This window comes from Doryrhamphus excisus, chromosome 20, assembly GCF_030265055.1.
Source record: "Doryrhamphus excisus isolate RoL2022-K1 chromosome 20, RoL_Dexc_1.0, whole genome shotgun sequence".
NCBI lineage: Eukaryota > Metazoa > Chordata > Actinopteri > Syngnathiformes > Syngnathidae > Doryrhamphus > Doryrhamphus excisus.
In genome coordinates this window covers 11,108,172-11,134,386 of record NC_080485.1, presented here as the reverse complement: position 1 = coordinate 11,134,386, position 26,215 = coordinate 11,108,172, and the positions used below count along the sequence as shown (strand labels likewise).

Sequence of the window (26,215 nt, the reverse complement as noted above, 5' to 3'; positions counted from 1 at the left end):
CTAACCTATTGAGAGTTGAGATTTGTTGTGTGATGAGGTTAGTGTTGTTAGTGAAGTGTTCTTAGCACGATGACGCCATGAGTCAGATTGTTATGTTGTCATACTGTTATATGCATACGTATAATGACTTCCTGTGTTTTCAGGAAGCGCCATGTAAATGCACCCATAGATCATGATTCGCTCATGCCAAAATAAGAGCTATTGTTCCCTCAGTGACGTGAGAGCGGCACAGTATTTAAACAATCAGTAGCTATTATGGCTAATGTAGCCATTAATTAGCTTCACTGCTATTTAAGCCGCAAAAAGTTGTAGCATATACACTAATTTATGGTACTTACATTTTCATCTACTTTATGTTGAAAAATGCAAATGTTCTTTCTTCCTATATAGATGCTTTTCCGTGTTCTTTGTGGAACTCCAGCTGCACTTTGAGAGGGATTATTCCACCACGGCTTGGATCAACAGTCTCATAGATTGCACTACCATGTTCTGCGGTAAGCCCACCCTCCATGCTATAGTACTATAAAGTACTATAAGTACTATAAATTTGCATATGTTGTTAGGTCTGCATTAAAATGAAAGCCTGTGGTGTGTCCCCGACAGTTCCCCGCGCCCCCTCCAGGAGGGCCCGCCCCACTATTTGGGAAGCACTGCTTTAAAGCAATGACTATATGTTTTCCAGCTCCTCTGGGCAGTTTCCTCGCCAAACGTCTCTCATGCAGAGTGACGGTGATGCTCGGAGGCTTCTTGTCTTCTGTCGGTCTCATCCTCAGCTGCTTTGCCACCAGCCTGGAACACCTCTACGTCACTCTAGGGGTCCTCTCAGGTGTGTTGATATCAAGATTTGATATCAGTTCATTGATTCTGGACCCGAAAATGACGCTGTACTGTACAGTATATTGATATTAAGTGATACAATACTAATACTTCACAAAATCACTTTTGGTGTGTTTACTGGTGTGTTGATACTATACTGTACTGTGAGCAGTAATTATACAAAAAACATTGATACGGCCATTCATTTTCAGGCATAGGCTTTGCTCTCAGCTACACGCCCCCCATCGCCATGGTAGGGAGGTACTTCAATGAGAAGAAAGCCATGGCCTATGGCATCGCCCTCTCTGGTATCATCTCATGTTCTCTTCTCCCGTACTGTCATTCCTATCAACATGCCACTTATGTTCCTCCTTGATATCCAAAGGCACCGGCATCGGCACCTTCATCCTGGCCCCGGTGGCACAGCTGCTCATAGATCAGTACTCCTGGAGAGGAGCCATGCTCGTCCTGGGGGCCTTTGTGTCAAACTTGTGTGTCTGTGGCGCTTTGATGAGGCCCGTGCCGTCCACCCCTGGTCAAAGGTCAGATCTCTGCTGCTTTTTAAAGGCTTGAATGTGTGATACGGCACATCAGCATGTCAATATTTGGAGCTGGTGTGCCGATACAGTACAGAAAGCAAGAACGATACATCAATTTAGCACAATATCATTGTAATATTGATGCTGGGTACTGGTTTGTTGCATGAGACATAACATTGTTGTAATTAGTGTATTGATACTGTACTGTGAATGGGTAATGATCAGTGATGGGAATAATGGCGTTTAAAGTAACATTACTAACGTTAAAATGGCGTTACTAACGCCGTTACTTTTTTCAGTAACGGGTAATCTAACTAATTACTTTTACTGTCAGCATAACGCCGTTACCATTTTCGACACCCCGTTACTGCACGTTACTAAAAATAAAACTATATCACCGACTTCATAACTAGTCTGCAGCGCTGTGAGCGTGTGAGTGTTGACAAGCGAGGGGGTGGGATAACCACATAGGTAATGAGGATTGGCTCAGCTTTTAGTAAAATTGCTTCCTCAGCCAATCAGAGAAGTTAAGTGGGCGGGTGTTTTGAGCACATAAGCAATGAGGATTGGCTAATGTTTAGTAAAATTACGTCTTCGGCCAATCAGAGAACTTGGGTGGGCGGGTGTTTTAGAGCACGTCCAAAGTCAGAGGAAGTAGATACAGCATAGAGAGATGAGTGAAGAGGACTCTAGTGAAAAGACAGCGTTTGCTAAATGGAAGTACAGACACTACTTTAACTTCGTTGATGTCAAAGGTAAAATGTACATTATGTCCCTGAAAAAAACTTTGTCCACGTTTTGTGTGAGCAACTCAAACCCACAGAAACACCTGTCGACTGCAATAAATGCAAACCTCTGTAATGGTACTCGTAACTTACTTACTTTACTTACTAACTTACCGTTACTTTTTTTGAGAAGTAAATATAACTAATTACTTTTTTAAAGTAACGTGCCCAACACTGATAATGATACAACACGATATTGATATTTGACACTGATGTATTGATACTACTATCAAAACCACAAAATACTGTAACACAATACCAAAGCCTCATGCTTATAATGGTGTATTGATACTAAAATGTCTGCCATAGCAAAACAATACATCCACATATTGACATTTGATATCTTTGTATTGATACTGTGCCGTGAGCAACAACCTTAAGAGCAAACGTTAGTTCATGTACAAAACTATATTTCCTTTGTGCTTTCCCATTTCCAAGGACAGGGGAGAGCAATGTGGACAAAGGTGACGCCAAAGAAGACCCATGCAGTCATTGTGAGGAGGATCCAAAGTCATTGGAAATCAGCAGCATCGGCTACACCCAGTATCCACTCATATCCAATGGAGCGCTCCAAAGCTGTGACCTTCAGAAGAACCAACAAGTACCGGGCAATACGGGGATGCTGCCAAGCAAGCCCTGTGCCAGGTTGACGAACATGAAGCTAGGAGGATGCATTTTATCCAGCGACAAGCTAAAAGCGGCAGTGCTTGTTGAGATGCAAGTCTCAGACACTAAGCCAACCAATCGAGTGCAGGGCTTGGTAGAGAGCAATAACCTCAACAACAAGATTGTCCGCACAAAGAGTGAAGACGGCAAAACCACAAATTGGGATGAAGAAGTTGTCCCGCTTACTGAACCTTCAGCAAACACCAAAACCTCATCACAAGGTTGTTGTTACTGCCTACAGCCAGGGCAAGACTTTGGCTTCCTTCTTATTCCTGACTTCATCATTTGGGCGGTGTGCTTCCTGTTTATGGCATACGCCTGCAGCGCACCGATGGTTTACCTGGTTCCTTACGCCATCAGTAAAGGGGTGGAGAACAAACAGGCCGCTTTTCTTGTGTCCATATTTGGAATCAGCGTCATCGTGGGAAACATCACCTTTGGGTGGATCACGGACAGGAAGTAAGTAGAAGTCAGGGTACAGCTATTGTTTTACAGGGCGGTAATGATAGAACCCTTTCGCTGCAGGTGCCTGAACAAGAATCGGATGCTAAGCTTCATGCTCATGTTAGCAGTGGAAGGCATCAGCTGTTTATTCGTCCCCATCCTGCAATCCTTCACCCCTCTAGTGGTGTTTGCAGTCGTCTACGGCTACGTCGAAGGTGCATACGTGGCACTCATTCCCGTGGTGACCTCTGATGTGGTAAGCCCAGACGACCTCAACTCTGCCCTGGGCGTGGTCTACTTCCTGCACAGCATCCCTTACCTTATCAGCCCACCAATCGGCGGTAAGACATTTGTTTGTAAAACTGTGTGATAAAATCTTAACCGGCATTTTTTCGCTCTGTCTCCAGGATGGTTAGTCGACGTGACGCAAAACTATACAGGGACCTTCTTCCTCAGCGCTGCTTCCTTTATATGCAGCGCAGCAATTCTAGCCACCACCATGGTGGTCAGACACTCCTGGAAGACAAACATGTCTTCTCCCAAACATGTTGTTGCTGAATGTCAACAAGGCATTATCTGATGCTGCACAATGCTTATTTATGTTTTAAATATATATGTAATATATATATTTTCTTTATGGTACCCTGTCATTTCTATTTGGATTCATGTCTTATGAATATGTAAGAAATAAACTATATGACTAAACATGTGTTACACTATCAATTGTACATATAATGTCTTGTTTTCTGCATTATTAAACCTTATAAGGTAATTATTATATAATTATAATACAGTATAATACTGTATAGTATTATACAGTATATTTCACTAGAATCATTAATTTTATTTATGAAACCCCAAATCAAGGCACAATTTGTATATTGTCAAATAAATATACAATATTGTCAATATTGTATAGTGTCACAATAGCCTAACAATAGCATTAAGTGCTTGTAGTTGTCTTCTTGTACAGAAGAGGGCAGTGTACAGCCAAGGCACTGTTTAGCTAACAAATTGGGCTTCAACGAAGATCGTCTATTAACAAGTCGCTGTTGACTTTGAGCAAAATAGAAGCTGCTGTAGATGCGCCTTCTTGGCACATGGAGAACGTGTACAAGAGAGAGCTCTTACTGAATTCAGAGAGCGATTTTGGGAGGTTGATGATGGCCGCTGCTTGCGAATCTGCTCAGTTGAACAACATCAATAGATGGACCGACGTCAATAACTAAAGGTATATACATTAATATGTTATAATTAATGTCAGTCTCTTGTTTGGCTACTAAGTAATACGCCCTAGTTTGTAGAGCGATAGTGACCGGCTAACCTAGCTAGATAGCTACCGTTAGCTAATCTCCCTGCAAAACGAAAATTAGCTAGTTTCCGTGTGTTTTATGTTTTGTGTTAAAGTCTAACTTCACAACAATTAGTCTCCTTTTTTACCGTCCTGTTTTTGATGGATTCACATTCAGGGCACCTGTGACACCTGTCATTCCAGAGCTACGTAATAATCCTTATCTGCTTAATATTAGCATGGTTTGTTATTGAGTTTGTAGTTTGCTATCCTAAATACTTAGGAAAAACAACAATATTGTTACTACTAATAGCCTAGTAATGTGTTGGTAAACATCAGTAGTTTTATTTTCCAATCTATTAACTCTGTATGTAACTTTTATCCTCCTTAAAGTGAATGAAGCCTTCAAGTAGAAGCAATGGAGCCAGACATTCTGCCCTATCAGCACTCATCAGCTCCCCCTCCATTGGACGATGACATGGGGGAGGCAGGATCAGAGGAGGATGAGTTTGGGGGATTTGTATTTGACCTTCCCGCTTCCACCGAGCCACCATTCCTCAAGTCCAGCTTTAATCTCCAAACTGAACACTCCAGCAGTGAGACTGTGGAAGGAGGGCGGCCATCTTTGGACCTATGCACCACCAACGGTTTCTGCGGCTCTGCAGAGGAAACGGGCTTCGCTGACTTCTCTGTGTTTACAGAGCAGGCGGCTCACCCGTGGTGCTGCGGCTTCGCTCCACTGGGTGGCGCTGCGGTGGGCACGAAGCCCTCCAGCAGTTTGAGAGAAAGTCGCCAAGTCGTTATGGACGCCGAGCCCAGATCTCGTTGTGCATGTACGCCTCACCAAACATCTCAGGACAAAACCAAGAAGTTGCAGAAGGAACACATTCTTAACAAGTCCACCACAGAAGACCTGGACTCCTTCTGCGATGATGTCTCCTTTGAGGGTACATCTGAGGACTTGGAACCAAATGTGTCCTCTCTCGCTTCCCAGGAGGATCAGACCGGTGATGAAGACGAGTCTCTGTTTGAATGGGACACGTATTGTCACCGTGGCGACCAAGCTGCATCTCAGGGAACCTGCGCTACCTCCCACGTGTCCTCGCAGTTCAACGATGAAAGGTTTGACAACTGCGTTGATGGAGAGACACCGGGTCTCCCACCGAGTGACAGCTTTGCAGATTTCTGTTCGGCAGTCCCACAGGAAGATGGCGGCAGGGCGTGGGTGGAGTTTAAAGACACTCAGATGAAGCTTGTAGAACAAGTCAGCAGCCTCCAGGTGGTCACAGTTCTTGAGGAAGACCATCGCTAAGCAGAACATGTCATATGCTAACTTTATTTTTTTTTTTACCTTGTCCATCAGCTCTTACAGGTTTCTTTCCCAGCGGATGCGGTCCCACCTGAGGAGGAGAATGTGCTCAGTCTGGGTGCTCTGCTTCATCCTCAGGAGGAGGAGAAGACCACAATTCAGAGGTACTCAAAAATCACAATACAGAGTACAGCCCTCACATTTCTGCAAACAGTTGATCTTACCAAGGGTATATGTTTTTTTAGAACCTATATTGTACTACTATACAAGCTTTGCATGGACTACTCTTTTTTTATATAGTATTATCGCTTTTACAGGTTGCTGAAATTGTGATGCTTTCTATCAATAGATGCACTTTACAATCTGGTTCATTATTTCATCAGAGTTCAACGAGGCTTATGGCGACCCCATCAGGACATCCACGGTGCTGCAGGCCTCATGTTTCAGTGGGGAGCTTCCCACGCCAACAGGACACTCCTGAGGTGTCTCGGTGTCAACACGAGGGACACTGTGAGTTTATTATTGTGTTTTTGATTTATTTATATATAATTACAAATATATTATCCTATTGGGCGGCACGGCGGTCAAGTGGTTAGACCTCACAGCTAGGAGACAAGGGTTCAATTCCACCCTCGGCCATCTCTGTGTGGAGTTTGCATGTTCTCCCCGTGCATGCGTGGGTTTTCTACGGGTACTCCGGTTTCCTCCCACATTCCAAAAACATGCTAGGTTAATTGGCGACTCCAAATTGTCCATTGACTCCAAATTGCCTTTTCACTTCCTGGTTGCTGCAGAGTATGGATTTCTATTGGATAAAATACATAATACAAAAAAAAATTCTGCCTACTTTGTGGCCGTTTCTTCGGCTTAAAACTGCACCAAACTTGATCTCTTCTATTGTGGAGTCGCATCATCTCCTCTTTGCGCACAAAAAAAGGAAACTTAAAGTACACATAAATATGTCTTTGGCAGCGATCAAAATTACACTAAATAAGATGTGTATTGGCTGCACAGTGATTGAGTGGGTAGCTCCCACATTCCAAAAACATGCTAGGTTAATTGGCGACTCCAAATTGTCCATAGGTATGAATGTGCGTGTGAATGGTTGTTTGTCTATATGTGCCCTGTGATTGGCTGGAGACCAGTCCAGGGTGCACCCCGCCTCTCGCCCAAAGACAGCTGGGATAGGCTCCAGCACCCAGCAAAAAGCGGTAAAAAATGAATGAATGAATGATCCTATTATCCATTTATTTTAACATTGTTCTTTTAGCAGCTGGGCCCCAACAAGGACTGTTACCCAGGACAAACACCAGCGACCACCTCCGGAGCCCAAACACACACTTAATGAATTCAATGCAAGTATGTTCAACCTCACCTTTTAGAGCACGACTCTAATATGAATATTAAAAGTTCATATATTTTTTTTCTAACATCAGCTCATCACCAGCCTGTTGGATGAGAGTCCTCAGTTCTCAGGGCGGTCCGTCTCCTGCTTTGGGGTCAATTCAACCTGCCATGCAGTACGTGGACTCTTCTAATGAGTGCTATACCTTGTTAGTTTGTGCTCTACCCTCTGTAGGATGTGTTTTCTCCTTCCGAGTATTCACTCTGTGTACTCGCTTCCAGGCAATGGATGAGAAACGTATTTTTGAAAAACCACAATCCAAAATGTGCAGTCAAAACAATCAACGACCTTTATGAGTAAAACACTGTGCCCACCTACCAACACCCCCACTTCTGAAGCTCATTTGCACTTTTATCTTTTGTGTCATCTTATTTTATTTATGTATTAATAAGACTTCTATATTTATTAACTATTACAGTATTTATTCACCTGGCTGTCGACTGAAACATCAACTGCATGAGCTTAACTCACTTTAATCAGTGTAGTACTTGGCATTGAGTGTTTCCATACAAATCTGTGCCTTTACGCCACCAGTTATCAACTATAAAAAGTATTTCACTCATAGATGTATTCATTTTTTTCATAACCCGATATTCAAATTATGTAGTTTTCCTTTTGAAACATCTTCAGGTTTACCGCTGGAATCCAAATGAATGCACTGCTGTAAGGTGTTATATGCTTGTAAATACAACAATAAACCAGATACATGATCCTTATGACTTGTTGTACATTTTTATTTTTACTTTTGAAAGGTGACGATACAAGAGACACATTTTAGCATAATCAAAAGGCAAATTAACTCTCAATTTATCGGTCGATCTATATTCCTACCCTCACCTGGGCGGCTCTATAGAGGGGCAAGGGGAGGGCAACGTCCCCCTAAATAAATGGCTTGAAAACACAGCCACAAAAAGTACATTACAGCTCCACTCCTGGTGTCTCTACATACTTCGGAACCTCTGCACTATAATCATTAGCTTTATCTCAGGTTGTTGCTCTTTTTGACCCGTTCGGGTTACCGTATTTGCAGTAACTGTAATGCGGAAGTGAGGCATATAATAACAAATAAATCAAAACACGTTTGTGTGTGCTATTGTGCATCATTAATCTGCACATGTATATCAACATATTATGCAAATGTCTCAACACAAGGTTTTTTTAGTCGCTTTTTGACAAGTTACTCCTTGACGGGGTGAATATACACAATACAGCTTGTTGTTTGTTTGTGTCGCCATTCGCTATTTGGGGATTAAACTCTTGACTTCCACATTTAGTTAGTCATGCTGTGATGTTGTGTCTCGCTGTGTCTCTCGGGATCGCATACTGACAAACGGAAAAAAAAAACACACCCACACCGGATGACCACCCTTCTTTTCCTCCGCCTCTCGTCCGGGCTCTCGTGTCTTCCTTCCGGCTTGCAGAAGAAAGTTGCGGGGAGGTTCAGAGGCAACAGGGCTTAGACAGAATGGACAGCCAGGGAAGGAAAGTGGTGGTATGCGACAACGGGACCGGGGTGAGTCTTTAACGGCGTGTTAGGTTTCATACTCACCTTGTTTTACTCGTCGTCTGCTGACCAAGAAACAGGAAGTGGGATCTGCTTATGCTAGCGTCAACTGGGCGTGTTGCTAGCTGGCGAGTTAGCTAGCTAATGTTCATTCATCCAGACCTGGCACGGAAAAGGCGCTTTGATGCGTCGCGGTCGTTTTCACACAAACTGGACACACTACTTTAGATACAGTGACCAACTATTGCTTAACAAAGTGAAACAATTACACACGGGAAGTTTAACACCACTTGGGTGACTGGAGATAGCATGCTAACTAGCTAGCCTGCTAGCTTACAGCTGTCTGGTGTTTTCCGACTGTCTGCTGAGCTCTTTCATGTTCCAACGTCATGGCTACGCACTCTTGTAACGCTTACAGTGCCTTTTATGTATTTAAAAAATAAATTCGATTTATGATTAAGATTTAACACTCAATGTGATCGTAGTTATATGTAGGCCGTACCAGGTCAATTGTAGTTTAATCATTTTTCCATCCAGCTACTGACTTCCTGTTGTTAGAACTGCTGACTCAGGCGTTGTGATTATTTTTACATTTTGTGCATACAATTTCTCCAGTAGGGTATTTTCTTGGTGATGCGAGACGTGTCTACAAAGCCACCAGGAAGTGGCAGACACGCCGCATTGTCGCCTGTTCCACACTAGTCTTATTAGCATTAGCACGTAATAGTACAGTACACATTATAGTGTTGTATATGAACATGTGTAAGCAATAAATACTGTAGATGACCAGCCATTTTTGTTGTGCCACATACATTGCAGGCCATGGCAGGAATGTCATTGCACATACACATTTTTTTTGTCAAGAGCGACTTCCTCTCTCAAAACAGGAAGTTGGCTCAGCAAGATGATGCTGTTTCACACAAGCACACAGAACGTGTCACCCTTTCACCTTTAGAGGAGTCTTTATTCAGCCATCTTAATAGTCAAGTTTCTCATAGGAAATGGGAATAGCCTGTTCCGGGGTCAAACTGTGGCCACCCGTATATGAACTTCATTAACTGCAATTCACACTAACTGCTATTAAATACCATAGAAGTGTAAATAGAAGTGAACCAGTATTAATGGTATGAAATTGTCCATGTTATGATAAATCAAGATGCATATGTTGATGCTGCATCTTTCAATGTAAATCACATTACTTACTGTCTATATTCATCTTTTATCACCAAAAGGCACCAGATGGTGGTCCTGTTTTTTTGTGTTTTCAAGTTTTGTGCCACTTTTGTGCAGCACATTTTACATACACATTTTACTTCTATATGTTTACATTCTATCCAGCAGGCGTGTAACTTCTGCTTTGTATGAAATGTCCTCATCGCTGTTGTTGTTGTTGTAATTTTAGTTTGTCAAGTGCGGGTATGCTGGCTCCAACTTCCCAGAGCACATCTTTCCCGCCCTCGTTGGCAGGCCCATCATCCGCTCCACGGCCAAAGTGGGAAACATCGAGATCAAGGTACAAAACGTCTCCATTTATTTACAACACACTATATTAGGGCTGCAGATATCTAATCTATTTATTTTATTTGAGTAATTGTATAACATAGACTTTTGCTTTGTTAAAAGCAATAATAAATACACATTAGTAAGTAAAACATTTCACTTAACAAATGACCAATTAGTTTAATTTTTTGAGATGATCAACCGTTTTATTTCTTAAAATTGCTTCCTACATAGTACCTAACTGTATTTTCATGGGGCTAATGGGCTGGATAAGGTTTCTATGTAGGCAAATGTATCCACCCAAGACTTATGATTCACTGGAAAAAGGAGATCAATTCATTACAAGAAACATTATGTTGCTGGCTGTACGTTTATAAACCCTAAACTTAAAGGGGAGCTGCACCTTTTTTGGAATTTTGCCCATCATTCACAATCCTACAGGGGAAACATGAGCATATATTTCTTTCCCTTTTCTGCAAATTATAGCATGAGAAAACAAGTTCATATCAGCTTGCTAGCAACAGGTTTTTGACGGTAAAGCCCTCACAAAGAAAACAAAAAATGGCAACACTTCCATTTATATAACTGACCTGTATATTAACCAAGTTACAACGAGTTACTATATTTATGGCGGAATAATGCAATGCCTTGCTTGAGCTGTGTTGCCAAAAGTTGGCCACTTAACCGTCGTAACTGACGTTAGCTGCCTCGTTGGCATCAACTGACGCCGGTGTGCCCTTGTACAGTTTTTGCATTAGTCTGTGTTTGAATTTGTCTTTTTTTTGCAATAGATATTTCAAAATAACACATTTTAGAGCTGTAATAATACAGTGAAACCATGATATTTTTGGCCAAGGTTATCATGCCGTCAGAGTCCATGTCTTGCGCCTTTCTGTGCGCTCTCGATATTGAAAAAGTAATAATAAGTAAGGCGCTGTGTCAGTTGGAAAATGTACTTTATTGGCCTAGCTAGTGATCCAGTGACAGGTGGAGGCTAAAGTCCACAAACACTATCCTTGCATGGGTCCCCGGGGAGTCGAGGTGTTGCAGGATGTAGTGCAGTCGCACATCCATCCGCCCAACCTTTTTACCCTGTAGGCAAACTACAGGGGACCCATGATGGCCTTCAGGTGGATTTCATGACCACAGATGTCAGGGCCACGGGTTTATAGTCATTTAATTCTGAGGTGGAGGCTTTTTTTCTTGGGGACTGGGATGATGGTGGAGCGTTTGAAGCAGGACGGCACTTCACACAGCTCCACAGAAGGGTTGAAGGTTCAGGTGATGATGGGGGTCAGTTGGTCCTGCATCTTTTGTCTCTGAAACATCTGATGCACATCACCTTCAAAGATCTCCAATACCAGCAGGGGGTCAGGGGAAACTGGCTGGGGGTTAGTTCTTCTGTGTTAGCTCGTACAATAAAAATGTCACTGTAGCTTGGTTAATATGGAGGTCACTTTATGTCAATGGAGTACAATCTTTTCCCTTTTTTGAGGTTTTTATAGAGGGCTTTATAGGTGTAATAGGTGCTTCTCATTATGTGCATCGTTAACTGCTTTGTGCCAGCGGGTTTTCTTTATTTAGAACGTACAGATGTGAACGTTTTTAAGGAGAAACCATTGTAATGAGCTAGCTACACATTTGACAGCAGTCATGAATCCAGCATCTCTAATGTCATTGATTTGCACTACGTCAATTCTTCGCTCCATTCCTGGTGTCTGTGGGGATGCTGCAACATCCAAAGTGGGTTGTTGCTGTTTAGCCTGAAATGATTCCATGCCTTTTTTATGCTACACCGTCTTTTTTCGTATTGTTTTCCTTCCTTTTCTTCGTCATTAACGGTCAATGTTAGAAAGTAAAGTTGGAGCAGTTTTTGCCGGGGCTATCCATGTCAGCTCCCTCTTGCCGTTTCCAAGTGTTTTTTTTTTTTTTACTGCTACTGCATTCATAGATACATGTACGCCTTCCTCTTCCTCCATGTTTTGTTGTTCCACGCTGAAGTAGAAATCCCGCAAGATGGTAAGTAATGATGGCGTGTGCTCTCTTCTTGCCTGCCATGGACGGCTTGTTTGGATTTCAATGCCTTTGTTTTCTTTTAGGAGTTTTACTCACACGTAAAAATCCATTGTTGCCTGCTTTTGAGTGTTTTGAGGGTTCACAAAATAAACACCTCGCCACTATCATGGGATAAAAGCCATTAATCACTAACCTTTTTTTTTATGAAGTCCTTGAAGGATTGTTTGAATTTGTAGCCTCTGATGTTCTTGCATCACACGGCTTTCATCCAAAGTTAAATGTATGAGGGAGCGCCAGACTGACGTTACGCTATGTTATGTTTTTGCTGTTAATCTTCCACAATTCCGGCCACGTGAGACAACCACCGGACATAAGTTTTTAAAAATGCAATAAAAATCAAAACTTTACACACAACCTCTTTGATGCAACACATGTGTTTTATCAATGATGTCTTTGATATTTCCCATAACTTCAAACACATCTAGATGTCATGCTGTCTGGTATAAAGCACTTAGGTGCACATTGTTTAGCCGAAACACAAAGAAAACATAATTTCTATACTGTTTGCTTATTATATTTTTACCCACCAACATATGTACTTCAAGAGAATACAAATGTTTTTGCAGTTGCAGTTGTTCGAATAGTAGAATCGAATAGAATGGTTGTAGCCCAGCAGTGCACCGCATTTTCACTGCATTGCTTCAGTCCATTCCACACAATAAAGAAAATGAGTTCTTAGCAATGAACTGGTTATATTTCAACATAACGGAAAACCCCAACAAAAGAACATGCGCAGGAACACATACTGTATAAGTAACAGGTGGCCCTATAGATGCCTGATGGCGTAAAAAGCAAATGAGTAAATATTAGTCTTTTATCTTGTAGAAGAGGTGAACCTAAAAACAGATGTCTCCAGTCTAACCGCCACATTTTTTCCCTCCTTTTTACCTTTTGTCTTTCCTTATTGAGACCACATGGACGCCACATTAATGCCAAAAGCGCACAGGATGAAGCCATAAAATGACCGCCGGCCCGTCTTGTCGGCTTTTTGATGTCTCCTAACGGAATGTTGAGACTGTGCCGTGCGCTGAGTTTACATTGCACACAGCTGAGTCCTGGCGCTTAAACCGCCAGTGTAACCCGAGGGGGAACATGAGTGCATGCGGGTTTGCGGTGCATGCTGGGTAACGCAGTTTCAAAAGCTGCGTTTGAAAGATGAGTTAATGGTATAGTAGTTTAACATACTCACTGCTCGACTGGTTAACTCTAAAATGAGTTAGGAATTCAAACTGCTGCTCCGAAGTGTTCACGTGTGTGTCGATGTCACCAGGACCTGATGGTGGGCGACGAGGCCAGCGAGCTGCGCTCCATGCTGGAGGTCAACTACCCCATGGAGAACGGCATCGTGAGGAACTGGGACGACATGAAGCACCTGTGGGACTACACCTTCGGTCCGGAGAAGCTCAACATCGATTCCCGCAATTGCAAGATTCTGCTGACCGAGCCCCCCATGAATCCCACTAAGAACAGGGAGAAAATCATAGAGGTACAGATTTAAAGTAAACTTTTCATTTATTTATTAATAGCTGCTCTTTATATCTGAAGTGTCGTAGATCCCATGGTGGCCTTCATACTGCATTTTAGACTACATCGAGGTGCTAGGGGACGCTACGACGGCTTACTCCTCCCCGTCTAAATCCTCCTGCGTAGCGTGATGTGCAGTGGACATCCAGCCCACCTTCACGAATGCCGACTTCTCACATTTCGCATCAATATTTGCAATAAAAGTGACAGTTAGTGACTGTAACACATCGATTAGTTCCCGCTCTAATAAAAGTCTCCATCTGTCTTTAATTGCCATTGTTTGCTCGCGACGGAAGAAACTAACAAGCTAATAAATAGTTGGCAATGGCCATGGTTTCTAAGAAAAACACCACCCAGAGAAAGAAATATAAAATACATAACAGGATCAAGATGGTGTTGAATGGGACGGTGTAATGACTAAGCAGAAGCATAACGCCTACTGGGAACATATCATTGGGACACCAGCCTGTTGCTTTAAAGGGGTCCCTGAAACGATTCAACTTGTGCTTTTGCTCGTCGACTTGGTTCAGTATAGTTTTTTATTGTGTTGTATGTTTATGTTTTCCAAACAATGAAGGTTTTAGACGACAACAGACGAAGCAGGTGCCGAGAACGAGACATGGATGGACGCCCACCTTGAGTTCTGTTCTTTGCAGTGATCAGTTCACATGTCTTAAGGCTTAATTCCATGTTCTGCAAGCGCTCTATTTCATCCCGACTCAAACTATTGACACATTGCTCAAATCTTCATTATAATCACTGGAAACATCTCTGTTTACCTGAGCAATAATAACCCGATTGCGTCAATTACAGAAGTGAGGCTCAAGTGCGAGAGCTAGCATTAAGGAGTGGGACAGGCGGATGCAAACATTAGTGTATCTAGCGTAGTTGAGCAATAGTGCTAGCATTAGTCAAATGCTATGTTAGCCCATTTGTTGAAGATAGCGAACAAAGCTTTGTGTTTAACAACGCGGTGGTTGTATACATGCTGCACGCCTCTCCAGCACGAAGTCGCAAAAAGCCGTAATTTCAAACATGCACAAACATATCATACATTTTTCTTTTTGTTTGGCACTCATAAATGGTCTCTAGGGACACACATTTCTATAAGAGCATCAAGAAAAAGGAACTTATGCATAGTAGGTCATCTTTTAAGTAACATTTTGCTCATGTTTTGCAGGTGATGTTCGAGACTTACCAGTTTGCAGGAGTCTACATCGCCATTCAAGCCGTTCTGACACTCTACGCTCAAGGTGGGGCCTCAGGGTTAATTAAAAGTATTTAACGAGCACATATCAGACTTAATTAGCACACCTCGTGAGATGAAGTATTTTGGGTGGTTGAAAAGCATGCACAATTTAGAGTCTGTGTGTGTGTGAACAGGCCTTCTGACAGGCGTGGTGGTAGACTCTGGCGATGGCGTGACCCACATTTGCCCAGTGTATGAAGGCTTCAGCCTGCCCCACCTGACCAGACGCCTGGATATTGCGGGCCGGGACATTACCCGCTACCTCATCAAGGTGTCTAATGAAACTTTCAAACTTATCAAAACTAAATCTATGGTTATCGTCATCTTCGTAATTTTTGTGATTTTTACTGTGCAATTACGTCTGAAAGCTGACTTTTTCGGGCTGCCGTGTTTTGTGCAGTTGCTGCTGCTGAGAGGCTACGCCTTCAACCACTCTGCAGACTTTGAGACGGTGCGCATGATGAAGGAGAAGCTGTGCTATGTGGGCTACAACATCGAGCAAGAGCAGAAGCTGGCGCTGGAGACCACCGTGCTGGTGGAGTCCTACACGGTAAAAAGCCTCACACTGTGGAGCTACTCTTGTTACCTGGTAGATAATTGTGATGAACCACATGCAAGTCTCTGGAGGACGCTTCTATGTGTAGTGGTGTCATTTTGCTTTTTTTTTTAAATTAAATGTCAAATAATAAATTATTTTTCAAAATGCTAAATCACATCAGAAACTCAAGCTTGTAGCACAGAAACCATCTAAAATAGTTATTTCTGCTAATAAACAGGGCCATTAATGTGTTTAACTGGGTTTTTATGCACTGGTTTATACCAACAGCATATTTGTAGCCTGCTGGGGATTTTTGGTGTTTACCTTTTGATGAAAAATGTTCTCTTTGCTATTTCTAAAAGCACTAGCGCCATGCAACGATGACATGGGTCCTTATTCCCAAGTCCAAACCTGGGTCTACATTTGCATTTGAAAATAAGATACATTTTCCCAGCAAATAAGGGAAGTTTTGGGATGGAGTGAGGGGGGGAGAGAGCCTCATTTTCCCTTGAAAGTTAAAATACGGACAACTAATAAAACTGGAGGGCGTCAATGATGGACAAAATGAGTTTCCTGGGGAAAACAGGAGGGTTGATGGGTAATGAAGTATAAATCGACTGTGTTTGTTAGCGGCCAGTGCTACTGACCGACTTCACAGTCTAACATCTGGTTTGAAGGGTGGGGGGCGGGGCTTCTTCACTCTCCTTGCTTTTCTTTCCGACCCCCCACCCCCCCCCCCCCACCCATTTTTTCCCTCACATGCGGAGAGAACCACAGAACCCAAACGCAGCTTCCCGCAGTCTGCGTCGCTTGCACGCCTTGGCGAGCTGCTGTTGTGTCTCTGAGCTCACTGTGACCGTGTATGTTTGGGTTCATGCTGGCGCGCTAGCGTAAGCGACCGTGCGAAACAAGGAGGGCAATGTGAGTGCGGCCGCGGGGCCTTGGACCGAGTGTGATATCATTTCCTGTGCAGCCACTTTGCGGCCGTGGCGGGGCTCCACTTCCTCTTGGTGCTAACGTCTGAATGAAGCCTTTCTATACTCGCACACGCGCATGCTGTCATGCTTTAACTCACATGTTGAACAAAATGCCTCCTTCAAGCTGACATTCTTTTTATCTCGTGCTTTAAACCCAACTGTTTCCCCCCCCCCCCCCCCCCCCCCCTTCCCTTTTCATCTCCAACCTCCCACATATCTCCAGCTGCCAGATGGCCGTGTGATCAAGGTGGGCGGAGAGCGCTTTGAGGCCCCGGAGGCTCTGTTCCAGCCCCACCTCATCAACGTGGAGGGCGTAGGCGTGGCCGAGCTTCTCTTCAACACCATCCAAGCGGCCGACATCGACACCAGGTGAGCGCCATGCCATGTCTGGCCCCCGAATGTTCAGCCTGCAAACATGCTGGAATAAAAAACATCATGTCTCCTTCTGTGCCTGTCATGATGTCCAGGCCTGAGTTCTACAAACACATTGTGCTCTCGGGCGGTTCCACCATGTATCCGGGTCTACCCTCAAGGCTGGAGAGGGAACTTAAGCAGCTTTACCTGGAGCGTGTGCTGAAGGGAGATGTGGACAAGCTCTCGGTGAGAAACCAAAGCAGAATATCAGCTTACCTAGTCTTATTGCAAATGTTTGACTGGTACAATATGTCATTTAAATCAATTAAGTCTGTAGTATTAGTTTTCCCATCACCAATCATCTTCCCTTACCTGCTCATTAAGACACACTTGTCAGAAAACACAATACAGTACATTGGATGTGCTTCAGAGTGGTGGCAATGTACCACATTACCACCAGGTGGTGCTAGTGGTATTATATTGTTTTTGTTTTTGTTTTTTTTCCCACAAAATGGCAAATTTAGTGTTTATGTGGTCATCAAGAGGTTTTGTTCAGCTGTCAAGACCTTTGCTATGATGGGACTCAATTTTAAGTTGTCTCATTTAGGGTTGGACCTCATGACAGAAAACACAAATTAACCAAATTACAGTTCCAAAGTCAAACACAACCTCCTTTGTGTTTTTTGAAACACTTTTCCCCCCATAGGGAATAACAGTAATAAAAATAATCTGTTCCAGGGTCAAACAGGCACTATTTTAAAGTGATATTTTAACATGCTTGGCGTCATACAAAGGGTAGAAGTTGAGCACTGTGAATTGATGACTAAGTCCGAATGCAAAAAAAATACACTTCATGTGGTGTTCTTCTCTGAACACTCATAGTTGAAGCTGGTCCATAAGTGGTGCAAAAAAAAGCCAAAGAAAACCCAAATTGCATGTGAAGAATTAGTTTTCCGGTAAGTCTCCTGCGTGGCAGCAATTCAAACAGCAAAGATTTGTGGGACTTTTGTACAAAATGGCTTCCAATGAAGACGCAGTGCCTGGGGACTCCCTGTTGGGCTCTCGTATCTTTGGGGGCTGAGGTTGGCGAGGTGGTTAAAAAGGTCCTCAGTGCTGGGGCTGGGGATGACATCCTGCCCCAGGTGGTGGAGGAGTTTAAGAACACGAAATTGACAGCTGGATTAGTGCGGTGGACTCGTCAATCATGGTTATGATCTTTGAGTGGTGACCACAAGCACAAGCTCTCGGCTACAAGCAGATGAAATGAGTTTTCTCCATTGGGTTGCTGGACTGTCTACCTTAGAGATGAGATGTTAGAAGGACTGTCATTCGGGAGAAACTCTGAGGAGCCAGTTGAGGTGGCTCGGGCATCTGGTCAGAATGCATCCCTGCACGTCTTGTCGTCCGGTAGGAGAAAACCCAGACACATTGGGAAGACCATGTCTTTCAACTGGCCTGGGAATAACTCGGGATCCGCTTGAAGTAGCTGGAAAGAGGGAAGTCTGGGCTTCCCTGCTTAGGCTGTTGCCTGACCTTGGATAAGCAGAAGATGGATGGATAGTTCAGGCAAATTCAGAATTTAGTGACTTCAGGGGCCTGTACATTCATTCATTCATTTTCTACCGCTTTGCCTCACGAGGGTCGCAGGGGTGCTGGAACCTATCCCAGCTGTCTTCGGGCGTGAGGCGGGGTACACCCTGGACTGGTCGCCAGCCAATCACAGGGGCCTGTACAAAGAATATTCAAGATGGCAGACAGTGGTGACTCTTTCAGCTTTCTGCAAATGCTCCAAGAAAACATCCCCAGAAGGGAAATTTAACCATTAAAACCATTTAAAGGCGCCCCATTCAGTCCGTCTGATCTCCCACATGTTTGTCGTGCCCGCTTGCATACCCTTTCACAGAGCTACAGGCTTATTGTCGGCAGCCATGTTTAGTCACACACGGGCCTCCTCTATTAAAACATGAATTAACTTGCACACGTATAATCCCAGCCTCTTAAGATTTTTATGCAGCCTTTTTTTTTTTTACATGAGAAAGTATTTCAACCCCCCACCATCTGACTATCAGCTCCACACAGACGACATGGCGCAGTGCTGGTGAACACAGAAGAGCGTTTAGTGACTAATGAGCCAGATATTTTTCTCCTGAGTCTGCGGATATTTTTGTTAGCTCGTAAACAACTTGCCCATGTCACGCTTTTTATGTGTGTTTGGCTTATCGGGCCCCCAGTTTGTGGCTCTTCATCCCCAAATGTCCTGTTTTATAGTATTTTTCACTATTTTAAAGAAGTGTCAGAAGTACCACAATAGTGGATTTGGAAAATGTTTTGTCTAAAATAATGACTTGATGCTGGAATTTAGACAATTTGACAGTTCCTTTAGTAAACCCGACTGGCAACATGCTGTTAATGTGTGATGTACTGCATGTTCACTGTCTATGACGCAGTGTATTTTAGTCCACTTTCACATACTGTATAAACACAACTCTGCAATTGTCCAGGATGGAAAAAAAAATCATCAAACTTAAAGAATTATTTTGCCCGTTACCCACAATCCTTATGTAAGACATTAACACGTCGCTTGTGTGTGCGTTCTAAAGATATAAAAACAGACTTGGCTAAGAATCTTCTTCATGGGAAACACTTAAAAAAAACTCCCAAAAATCACTTCATTTGCATTTCATTTGCATATGATGCAAGCTACAGCAACATTTTCATTCATTCATTCTCTACCGCTTATCCTCACGAGGGTCGGGGGGGGGGGGGTGCTGGAGCCTATTCCAGTTTTCCTCAGGCGAGAGGCGGGGGGTACACCCTGGACTGGTGGCCAGCCAATCACAGGGCGCATATAGACAAACAACCATTCACACTCACATTCATACCTATGGACAATTTGGAGTCGCTAATTAACCTAGCATGTTTTTGGAATGTGGGAGGAAACCGGAGTACCCGGAGAAAACCCTAAAAAAAAAAGCTGATGGTGGAATTGAACCTGGTCTCATAGCTGTGAGGTCTGCGCGCTAACCACTAGACCGCCGTGCCACCCTAACAGAAACCAATGTTTTTGGAATGTGGGAGGAAAACGGAGTACCTGGAGAAATGCACGGGGAGAACATGCAAACTCCACACAGAGATGGCCGAGGGGGGAATTGAACCCTGGTCTCCTAGCTGCGAGGTCTGCGTGCTAACCACTCGTCCACCGTGCAGCCCCCAAATTTTTATTGTTATTATTATTAACATTGTTACGCAGATTGAGCTGCGTTACTGGCGCATTGGCACCTTGACGCACCACAGCGGCTAGCGACTACCGCTAACGGCTAACGCTACTGCTGCGAAAGCCTTTGTTTCAATGTTGTTATGAACAAAATCAGTGCGACACTTCTGGTAAATGGTCCGAAATGCGACAAAATACTAAAAGTATTAGATGTAATACTAAAAGTATTAGATGTTATCATGAATGTACTTGTTAGCGCATGGATAGAGAACCATAAAACCTTGTTGGAGCTTTTTGGAGGTGTCTTTCAACGGTCTTTGTAGACGTACAGTAGGTGTGTCCCATTACATGCGGTCCCTTTTTATCTGTTTTTGTATCTTTAGAACGCACAAAAAGAGACACTGTTGTACGTACAGTACATACATCTAGCTAGGGGTGGTATCACGTACATGAGGAAGTAGGGTTTTCTTTCATGTCATGAAAGACGCAACGTCAAAAGTGAGGGATTTTTCCTCACACTCGGCGCTCATAAAGAGGCTCGAGGACAGGGGTGGGCAAACTATGGCTCCCGGGGGGGCTACATCGGCACCCGCCAGATGCTTTCAAAGTATTTAATGTAAACTTTTAACCCACAAGCTGGCAACATAACTTGGAAGTAGTCAGTCAGTCTGAGGAAACTTTTGATGGTTTAAGTAGCTTCTCACAAGTCAACACATACTGTATGTTCTTTGTAGGCTTCTTATGGAATATGTGGAGTAATAAAAGCTCAAGAAAAAGCCAAACACAAGCAGATTTAACACTGATGCTGTGAAATTTGTCCACAAGGAAGTAGTGGAGGAACACTTCTTAGTTAGTCATGATGTGAACTTCCTGTTCTTCCTGTCCCCTCATCGTCTTTTTTTTTTCTTTTTTTTTAGAAATTTAAGATCCGCATCGAGGACCCTCCCAGGCGAAAGCACATGGTGTTCCTGGGCGGGGCTGTACTGGCCGACATCATGAAGGACAAGGACAACTTCTGGCTGACCCGCGAGGAGTACCAGGAGAAGGGTGTCCGTGTGCTGCAAAAACTCGGCGTCACCGTCAGATAAAGCGCCTCACACACACACACACATACACATAACATGATCGCACAGCGCAAAAGACACACATACACAATTCCCCCCTCATAAGAGAATATATCTATTTATCCTTCTTCTCTTTGGGCTTGTGGTGCTCCTCAAACATCAGAGGACATCCAGCCATCACCTTTGTGCTTTCCTTTTCCTCCTCTCCTGGGTCACTTTCCATATTTTCCACACTTCCATCTTTGCACCGCACCCCCCCACCCCCCACCTACCTTCAGAGTTAGTCAGAAACTATGAATCAGCATCAAAAATCGGGGACGGGGCTGCAAAGTCTAGAAGCGCCTTGTACCTTGTACACGTCTTTGATATCACAATCAAGGTCCACCTCCAAAACACTTGCAAGCTTTCAGCATCCGTCAGCGACAGCTAATCACATTTTTACGGTTTTTATAAGCCACTTTTTCTTTTTCTGGGAGAGGGATTTCATTTTTTTGTTGAATTTATTGCATATATGATTTGATTTCCTTTTGTTGCTGTGCACTACTACCATTGTAAATGGAGTGTATTGTGGTAACAGAAGTTCCTCCATGTTTTTATGAAGACTTAATTCCTTAAAGGGGCACCAAAAAAAAAAAAGAAGAAATAAAAGAAGAAGAAGCCCCCCCCCCCCTCCTGAAACTTGATATGGGTTTGTGTGATGGTACTTTCCGGTGTGGGGATGTTTGTTCCGCCTATTCAGCTGATCAAACCTAATAATGTCTGTTGTGTTTTCTCCAAAATGTGGCCAGTCACAGAAGGGCAGTTTGATTGGAAAATGGCGGCCACCCAAACTCGAGAGATTTAAGTTGTCCAGTCTTTCAGTCCCCTCAGCAGGCCGACATGATGAATACTGGAGGCACTTCATTTTTTTTTTTTTTTTTTTAATTTTGGAGTAAATGTTTATATTTTTCTTTTCCTCTTTCCGTGGACGTCTTATCCAGTGCCAAGTGCAGTTTGTTGTTAACTGGAGCTCATCTTTTATGTCTTGCTCTTTTTTTTTTTTGTCACTTTTTGTTTTTATTTTGTTGTTCATAGCATAACTGCCTAACGCTGATTTAAATAAAAGTGATTTATAAGGACGCCTGGGTCGTCGCTTCTGTCGGGACTTTTAAATGAAGATTTTGGCAGCCTCGTCTCACACTGTTGTGCGATGGTAGTGTTAAATGTTTTTGTTTTGTGCTATTTTCATGGATTTAGATTTCCGGTCAAGATGCTTGGTAAAATATGCCACCAAAAACTGGGGTATTTAACCCAGTCGTTTTAGCAATCTGAACCTATCATGTCACCTCCTGCTTGTCCTTACGAAGAATAAGTATCAGAGGTCCTGCAATTGAACTTTTTTTACGACGGACCACAAACTAAAAAAAAATGAAGTTATACACTATATACTCATCTTTCTGATATCGGTTAAAAGTGATTTATTAGTAAGAACGTTGGTCTCTTATTTTCTAATCTTATTTTCTATATATTATTTCTAATATACTAATAATTTTGTTCAAAAATTACAACTTTGTTTGAAGTCATGTCTCATTTTACGACTTGACATTTATTTTGAATGTTTCAACTTTTTGCTACCATAACGTCATTTTTTTTTCAGAATATTCCAAGTTTATTCTTGTAAAATTGCAACATTTTCCTTATTAGAATTTTTTTTATTCCCCTAAAATTTTCTGTTTTTTTTTAATTTTCCAACTAAATCGACTTCATTCATATAAATGTTATTTTCATAATTATGAATTTATTGTCATATTTTCACTTTATTAACAACTTTTTCCACAAATTGACACATTTATGAGTGGGGTATTCTACTCAACCGTTTTAGGGGCATATTTTCCTATTTAAATGACGTATACTCGTACTGGTCACACACTGCTACGGAGCGGCAGTCCTTTTTGATGTCAGTGTCGACCAAAAGTGGCGTCTTGTCTTCAATTTTGATAGTTAAGTCATTTTTTTTCTTCGTGAATTTACACATTTGATTGCCATTGAACAGTTTTTATTAGCTGAACAATCTTGAACGCACGTTTATGATTTAAAACGGTAAATAGACTCATCAGAATGTGGAGGAACCTCCTCACGCTTGTCACACATTGCTGTGGGATGGCGGTCTACCCACTATAGTTAAAGTAGTTATTTAAATTATATAATGAAAAATTAAAATAATCTGAAGCATGTGGAAGAACCATAAACAGCCTCATACAGGAAGGCAGGGCACTCCAACACCATGAGTTGTTTTTATTTACTTACAAGGAGCATTGCAACAAAGAAATAATCCACAGTCTTATTTTAAGCAAGACGACTGAAGTGAAGAAGTCTCAAGGTAAATGGATAAGGGAAATAAAATGGATCAGTGGCAGAGAGGACTGGCGCCACCGGAGGAAGGGGCTCTCTTTCCGCGCCTGAAATAAATTATTTAAAAAAAAAAAATGCCTCGTTTCATTTTAATCCCTGGACTCCCTCCACTTCCCCTCCGACCCTGAACTCTTACCTCCGAGGGCCCGTTTGAAGTTCCTCTCTGGACACAATCTAGAGGAAGTTACATTAAAAGGGAAGGTCATTTGCTTCAGATCTGTTTATATTATGTGATTTATATTTGTATATATTGTAATTCAGGGACATTTCACCCCAAGAGACAAAGACATTTTTGCTCTGAGACCAAATGTTTTAACTTTTCATGAACTCTTGAGAGGCTGCATGGTTTTGACTTTACAGGAGTTTTACAGACAAGACTTTTAGTCTTTTAGAAAGAATCTTGCCAGCCTGGGAGAATAAATGTGAATGAATGAGCGTGAAAAACAGGCTTGTAGTGTCCACACATTGAAAAACAAAAAAGCCCAAACATTCAAGTAAAGAGAGAGAGAAGAAAAACTTTTTTGACTGCAAATTCCATGTGTGGATAAAGCTCATGACACACTCCAAAAGCTCTTTTGGAGTGTTTTTTTTTTAGCTTTCTTTTTTTTTTTTAGGACTTCCACTATTTGCTTGTTTGTTTTAAATTTTTATTTTCACAATTGCCTGGCTTTCAATGACAAACAAAACTTTGACAATAAGACGCCACCCTTGCATTTAAGTGCTTGAAATACTGTATATAAGTTATTTTTCAACATTTGCTAAACCATTTCCGTTACGGTGACGTCATGACCCATGACGAACGAGATTGGTTAAAAATAATCAATTAGCCAGCCTTTTTTTGTAGCTCAGAAAGCAATAAAAGCTCCATTATCGGGTAAAAATTTGTGTTTTTAAATGTACTACATAGCAAAAAGTAAAAAAAAAAAAGTAATTTCAAATTTTGTTCCTGGTTATTCAATGACGTCACTGACAGCTGGTTATTAATTGGCTGTAACGAGTCACATGACTTTTTGTCGGCGAACGCCGGAAACGTCAAAGTTGTAATGACTGTCTAGCCAAGTTGTTTAAAACAAAAACACGCTCATTCCGAATATGACAACAAGTGTATATAAAGTATTTATGAGTACAAGTTTTACAGATGTGGAAAACCGATTTTGGACGAACAATGACGAAGAACAACTTTAACCCGAAGACACCTAACCACAAATCCCTGGTAAGTGAATTGGCCTCAAAATGGCTGCCGAGCAAACAATTCAAATGGATCTTTTGTCGACGAAAACACCAGTTTCAAATGTGTTATGTCATTAATAACTTATTAACAGAGAAAATGCACAATAGTAGACAGAATTTGGCTGGCTTTTAATGCGCTGTACATAGGCCACTGTTCTTGCATGAATACTTGGTAGCAATTAACATTAGCATTAGCAACACTAATGCTTTAACACTCATTGGCAATTGTTGCTATGTATACATTACTCTATTATATTACTGGTACTATGATGGGATGTAATGTACTATTATTGCTCTGTTGGTTTGGGTTGTTGTGATTTTGTCGTTTTTGTGGTTGCAACTTGAACAAATGTCCCACCTGTTGCATGTAGGCTAATAAAAAAAAGCAAACAATTCAAAATAGGATTTGAAATGCACTTTGCTATATGCTTGTAAATGTTTGGTTGTATTCCTATATGTTTTAACTTCAAATCAACCTGCAAAAACACGCAAGTGTCTCCAAAGCTTGTGTATGCAAATATGAGACAAGTGACTCTCCCGGCCTGCCTATCTTTGGACATGAGAGCTCAGCAAGCAGGCAGCCATTCCCTTCAAGTGTGCTGGGAAGTGAGCTGCTGCTGCTGCTGCGCACCGTGTGCTCGCAGAGGGGCCATGCTGACCCCATTACCAGAGCAGATATCTTAAATGTTTGCACATGTGGACCGTGATGCTGTTTGCAGTCGCTGAGCCGCTTAGCAAAGGCCCACCAAAAGCCCTGCGGGACCGTCTTTTTCTCTCCAGAGCCCTCCCTCCCTTTCGCCATCATTATCGCCCACATGCTTTTCCAGAGACATCCTGAGTGAAACAGCCCTCGATGGCTATCACATGTTCCTGCTGAGGAGGGGAGGCAGCTGGTGGGAGGGTGGGTGTTTTGGATGCAACAAAAGATGGCGATTGTTCAGATAGAAACTTTAAATCCTGAGTCTGGAACCTGGCCTGAAAACCTTTACCCCCAATAGGTTTATAGCATTTTATCACGTCACCTCCTGCTTGTCCTTAGGAAGAATAAGTATCAGAGGTCCCGCAATTGGGTGTCTGAAGTTTTTTCTACTACGGACCACATACTAAAAAAATGAAGTTATACACTATATACATCTTTGTGATATCACTAAAAAGTGAATTATTAGTAAGAACTTTGGTCTGCTCTTTTCTTATTTTCCAAATGTTTCAACTTCCTGTAATTCTAATATTTTTGTCCAAAAATTATAACTTTGTTTCATTTTGTGTCTCATTTCACGACTTGACATTTATTTTTAATGTTTCAACTTTTTGCTACCATAACTGCATTATTGTTTTTCAG

At 42.4% G+C, this 26,215-nt stretch overlaps 4 protein-coding genes across 14 annotated transcripts in view; all 4 read left to right on the top strand.

The window, feature by feature from the left end:
* The window catches only part of LOC131108010 (pantothenate kinase 3-like), a 28,826-nt gene extending 24,886 nt beyond the window's left edge, over positions 1-3,940 (top strand). For all 3 annotated transcript variants that reach the window (XM_058058595.1, XM_058058596.1, XM_058058594.1), the window contains 7 exons: positions 391-494; positions 683-826; positions 1,029-1,124; positions 1,202-1,358; positions 2,579-3,265; positions 3,332-3,591; positions 3,658-3,940. In XM_058058595.1, coding sequence (XP_057914578.1) covers positions 391-494; positions 683-826; positions 1,029-1,124; positions 1,202-1,358; positions 2,579-3,265; positions 3,332-3,591; positions 3,658-3,830 — 1,621 coding nt within the window. In that variant the 3' untranslated portion in view covers positions 3,831-3,940. The remainder of the gene's footprint in view (positions 1-390; positions 495-682; positions 827-1,028; positions 1,125-1,201; positions 1,359-2,578; positions 3,266-3,331; positions 3,592-3,657) is intronic.
* Positions 3,941-4,335: 395 nt separating this feature from the next.
* aftphb (aftiphilin b) lies at positions 4,336-7,971 on the top strand. Of its 2 annotated transcripts, none has more exons than XM_058058236.1 (6): positions 4,336-4,481; positions 4,935-5,820; positions 5,905-6,014; positions 6,234-6,360; positions 7,124-7,209; positions 7,287-7,971. In XM_058058236.1, the coding sequence occupies exons 2-5, from the start codon at positions 4,960-4,962 to the stop codon at positions 7,193-7,195; spliced, it is 1,170 nt and encodes a 389-aa protein (XP_057914219.1). In that variant the 5' UTR covers positions 4,336-4,481; positions 4,935-4,959; the 3' UTR covers positions 7,196-7,209; positions 7,287-7,971. The 2 variants fall into 2 exon arrangements, with proteins under 2 accessions (XP_057914219.1, XP_057914218.1); XM_058058235.1 differs by having other exon boundaries at positions 7,121-7,209.
* Positions 7,972-8,601: 630 nt separating this feature from the next.
* LOC131107840 (actin-related protein 2-B) lies at positions 8,602-22,373 on the top strand. The gene is made up of 9 exons (XM_058058234.1): positions 8,602-8,768; positions 10,162-10,272; positions 13,606-13,821; positions 15,040-15,112; positions 15,243-15,379; positions 15,509-15,658; positions 16,847-16,992; positions 17,091-17,223; positions 21,109-22,373. Exons 1-9 carry the CDS (start codon positions 8,721-8,723, stop codon positions 21,277-21,279), a joined length of 1,185 nt encoding a protein of 394 aa, XP_057914217.1. The 5' UTR covers positions 8,602-8,720; the 3' UTR covers positions 21,280-22,373.
* Positions 22,374-24,669: 2,296 nt separating this feature from the next.
* LOC131108007 (uncharacterized) overlaps positions 24,670-26,215 on the top strand; it is a 122,506-nt gene continuing 120,960 nt past the window's right edge. For all 8 annotated transcript variants that reach the window (XR_009120373.1, XR_009120374.1, XR_009120376.1 and 5 more), the window contains exon 1: positions 24,670-24,859. Coding sequence is in view for 2 of the 8 variants with exons in the window: in XM_058058589.1 (XP_057914572.1) it covers positions 24,785-24,859 (75 nt within the window). In the remaining 6 variants the exon portion in view is untranslated. The remainder of the gene's footprint in view (positions 24,860-26,215) is intronic.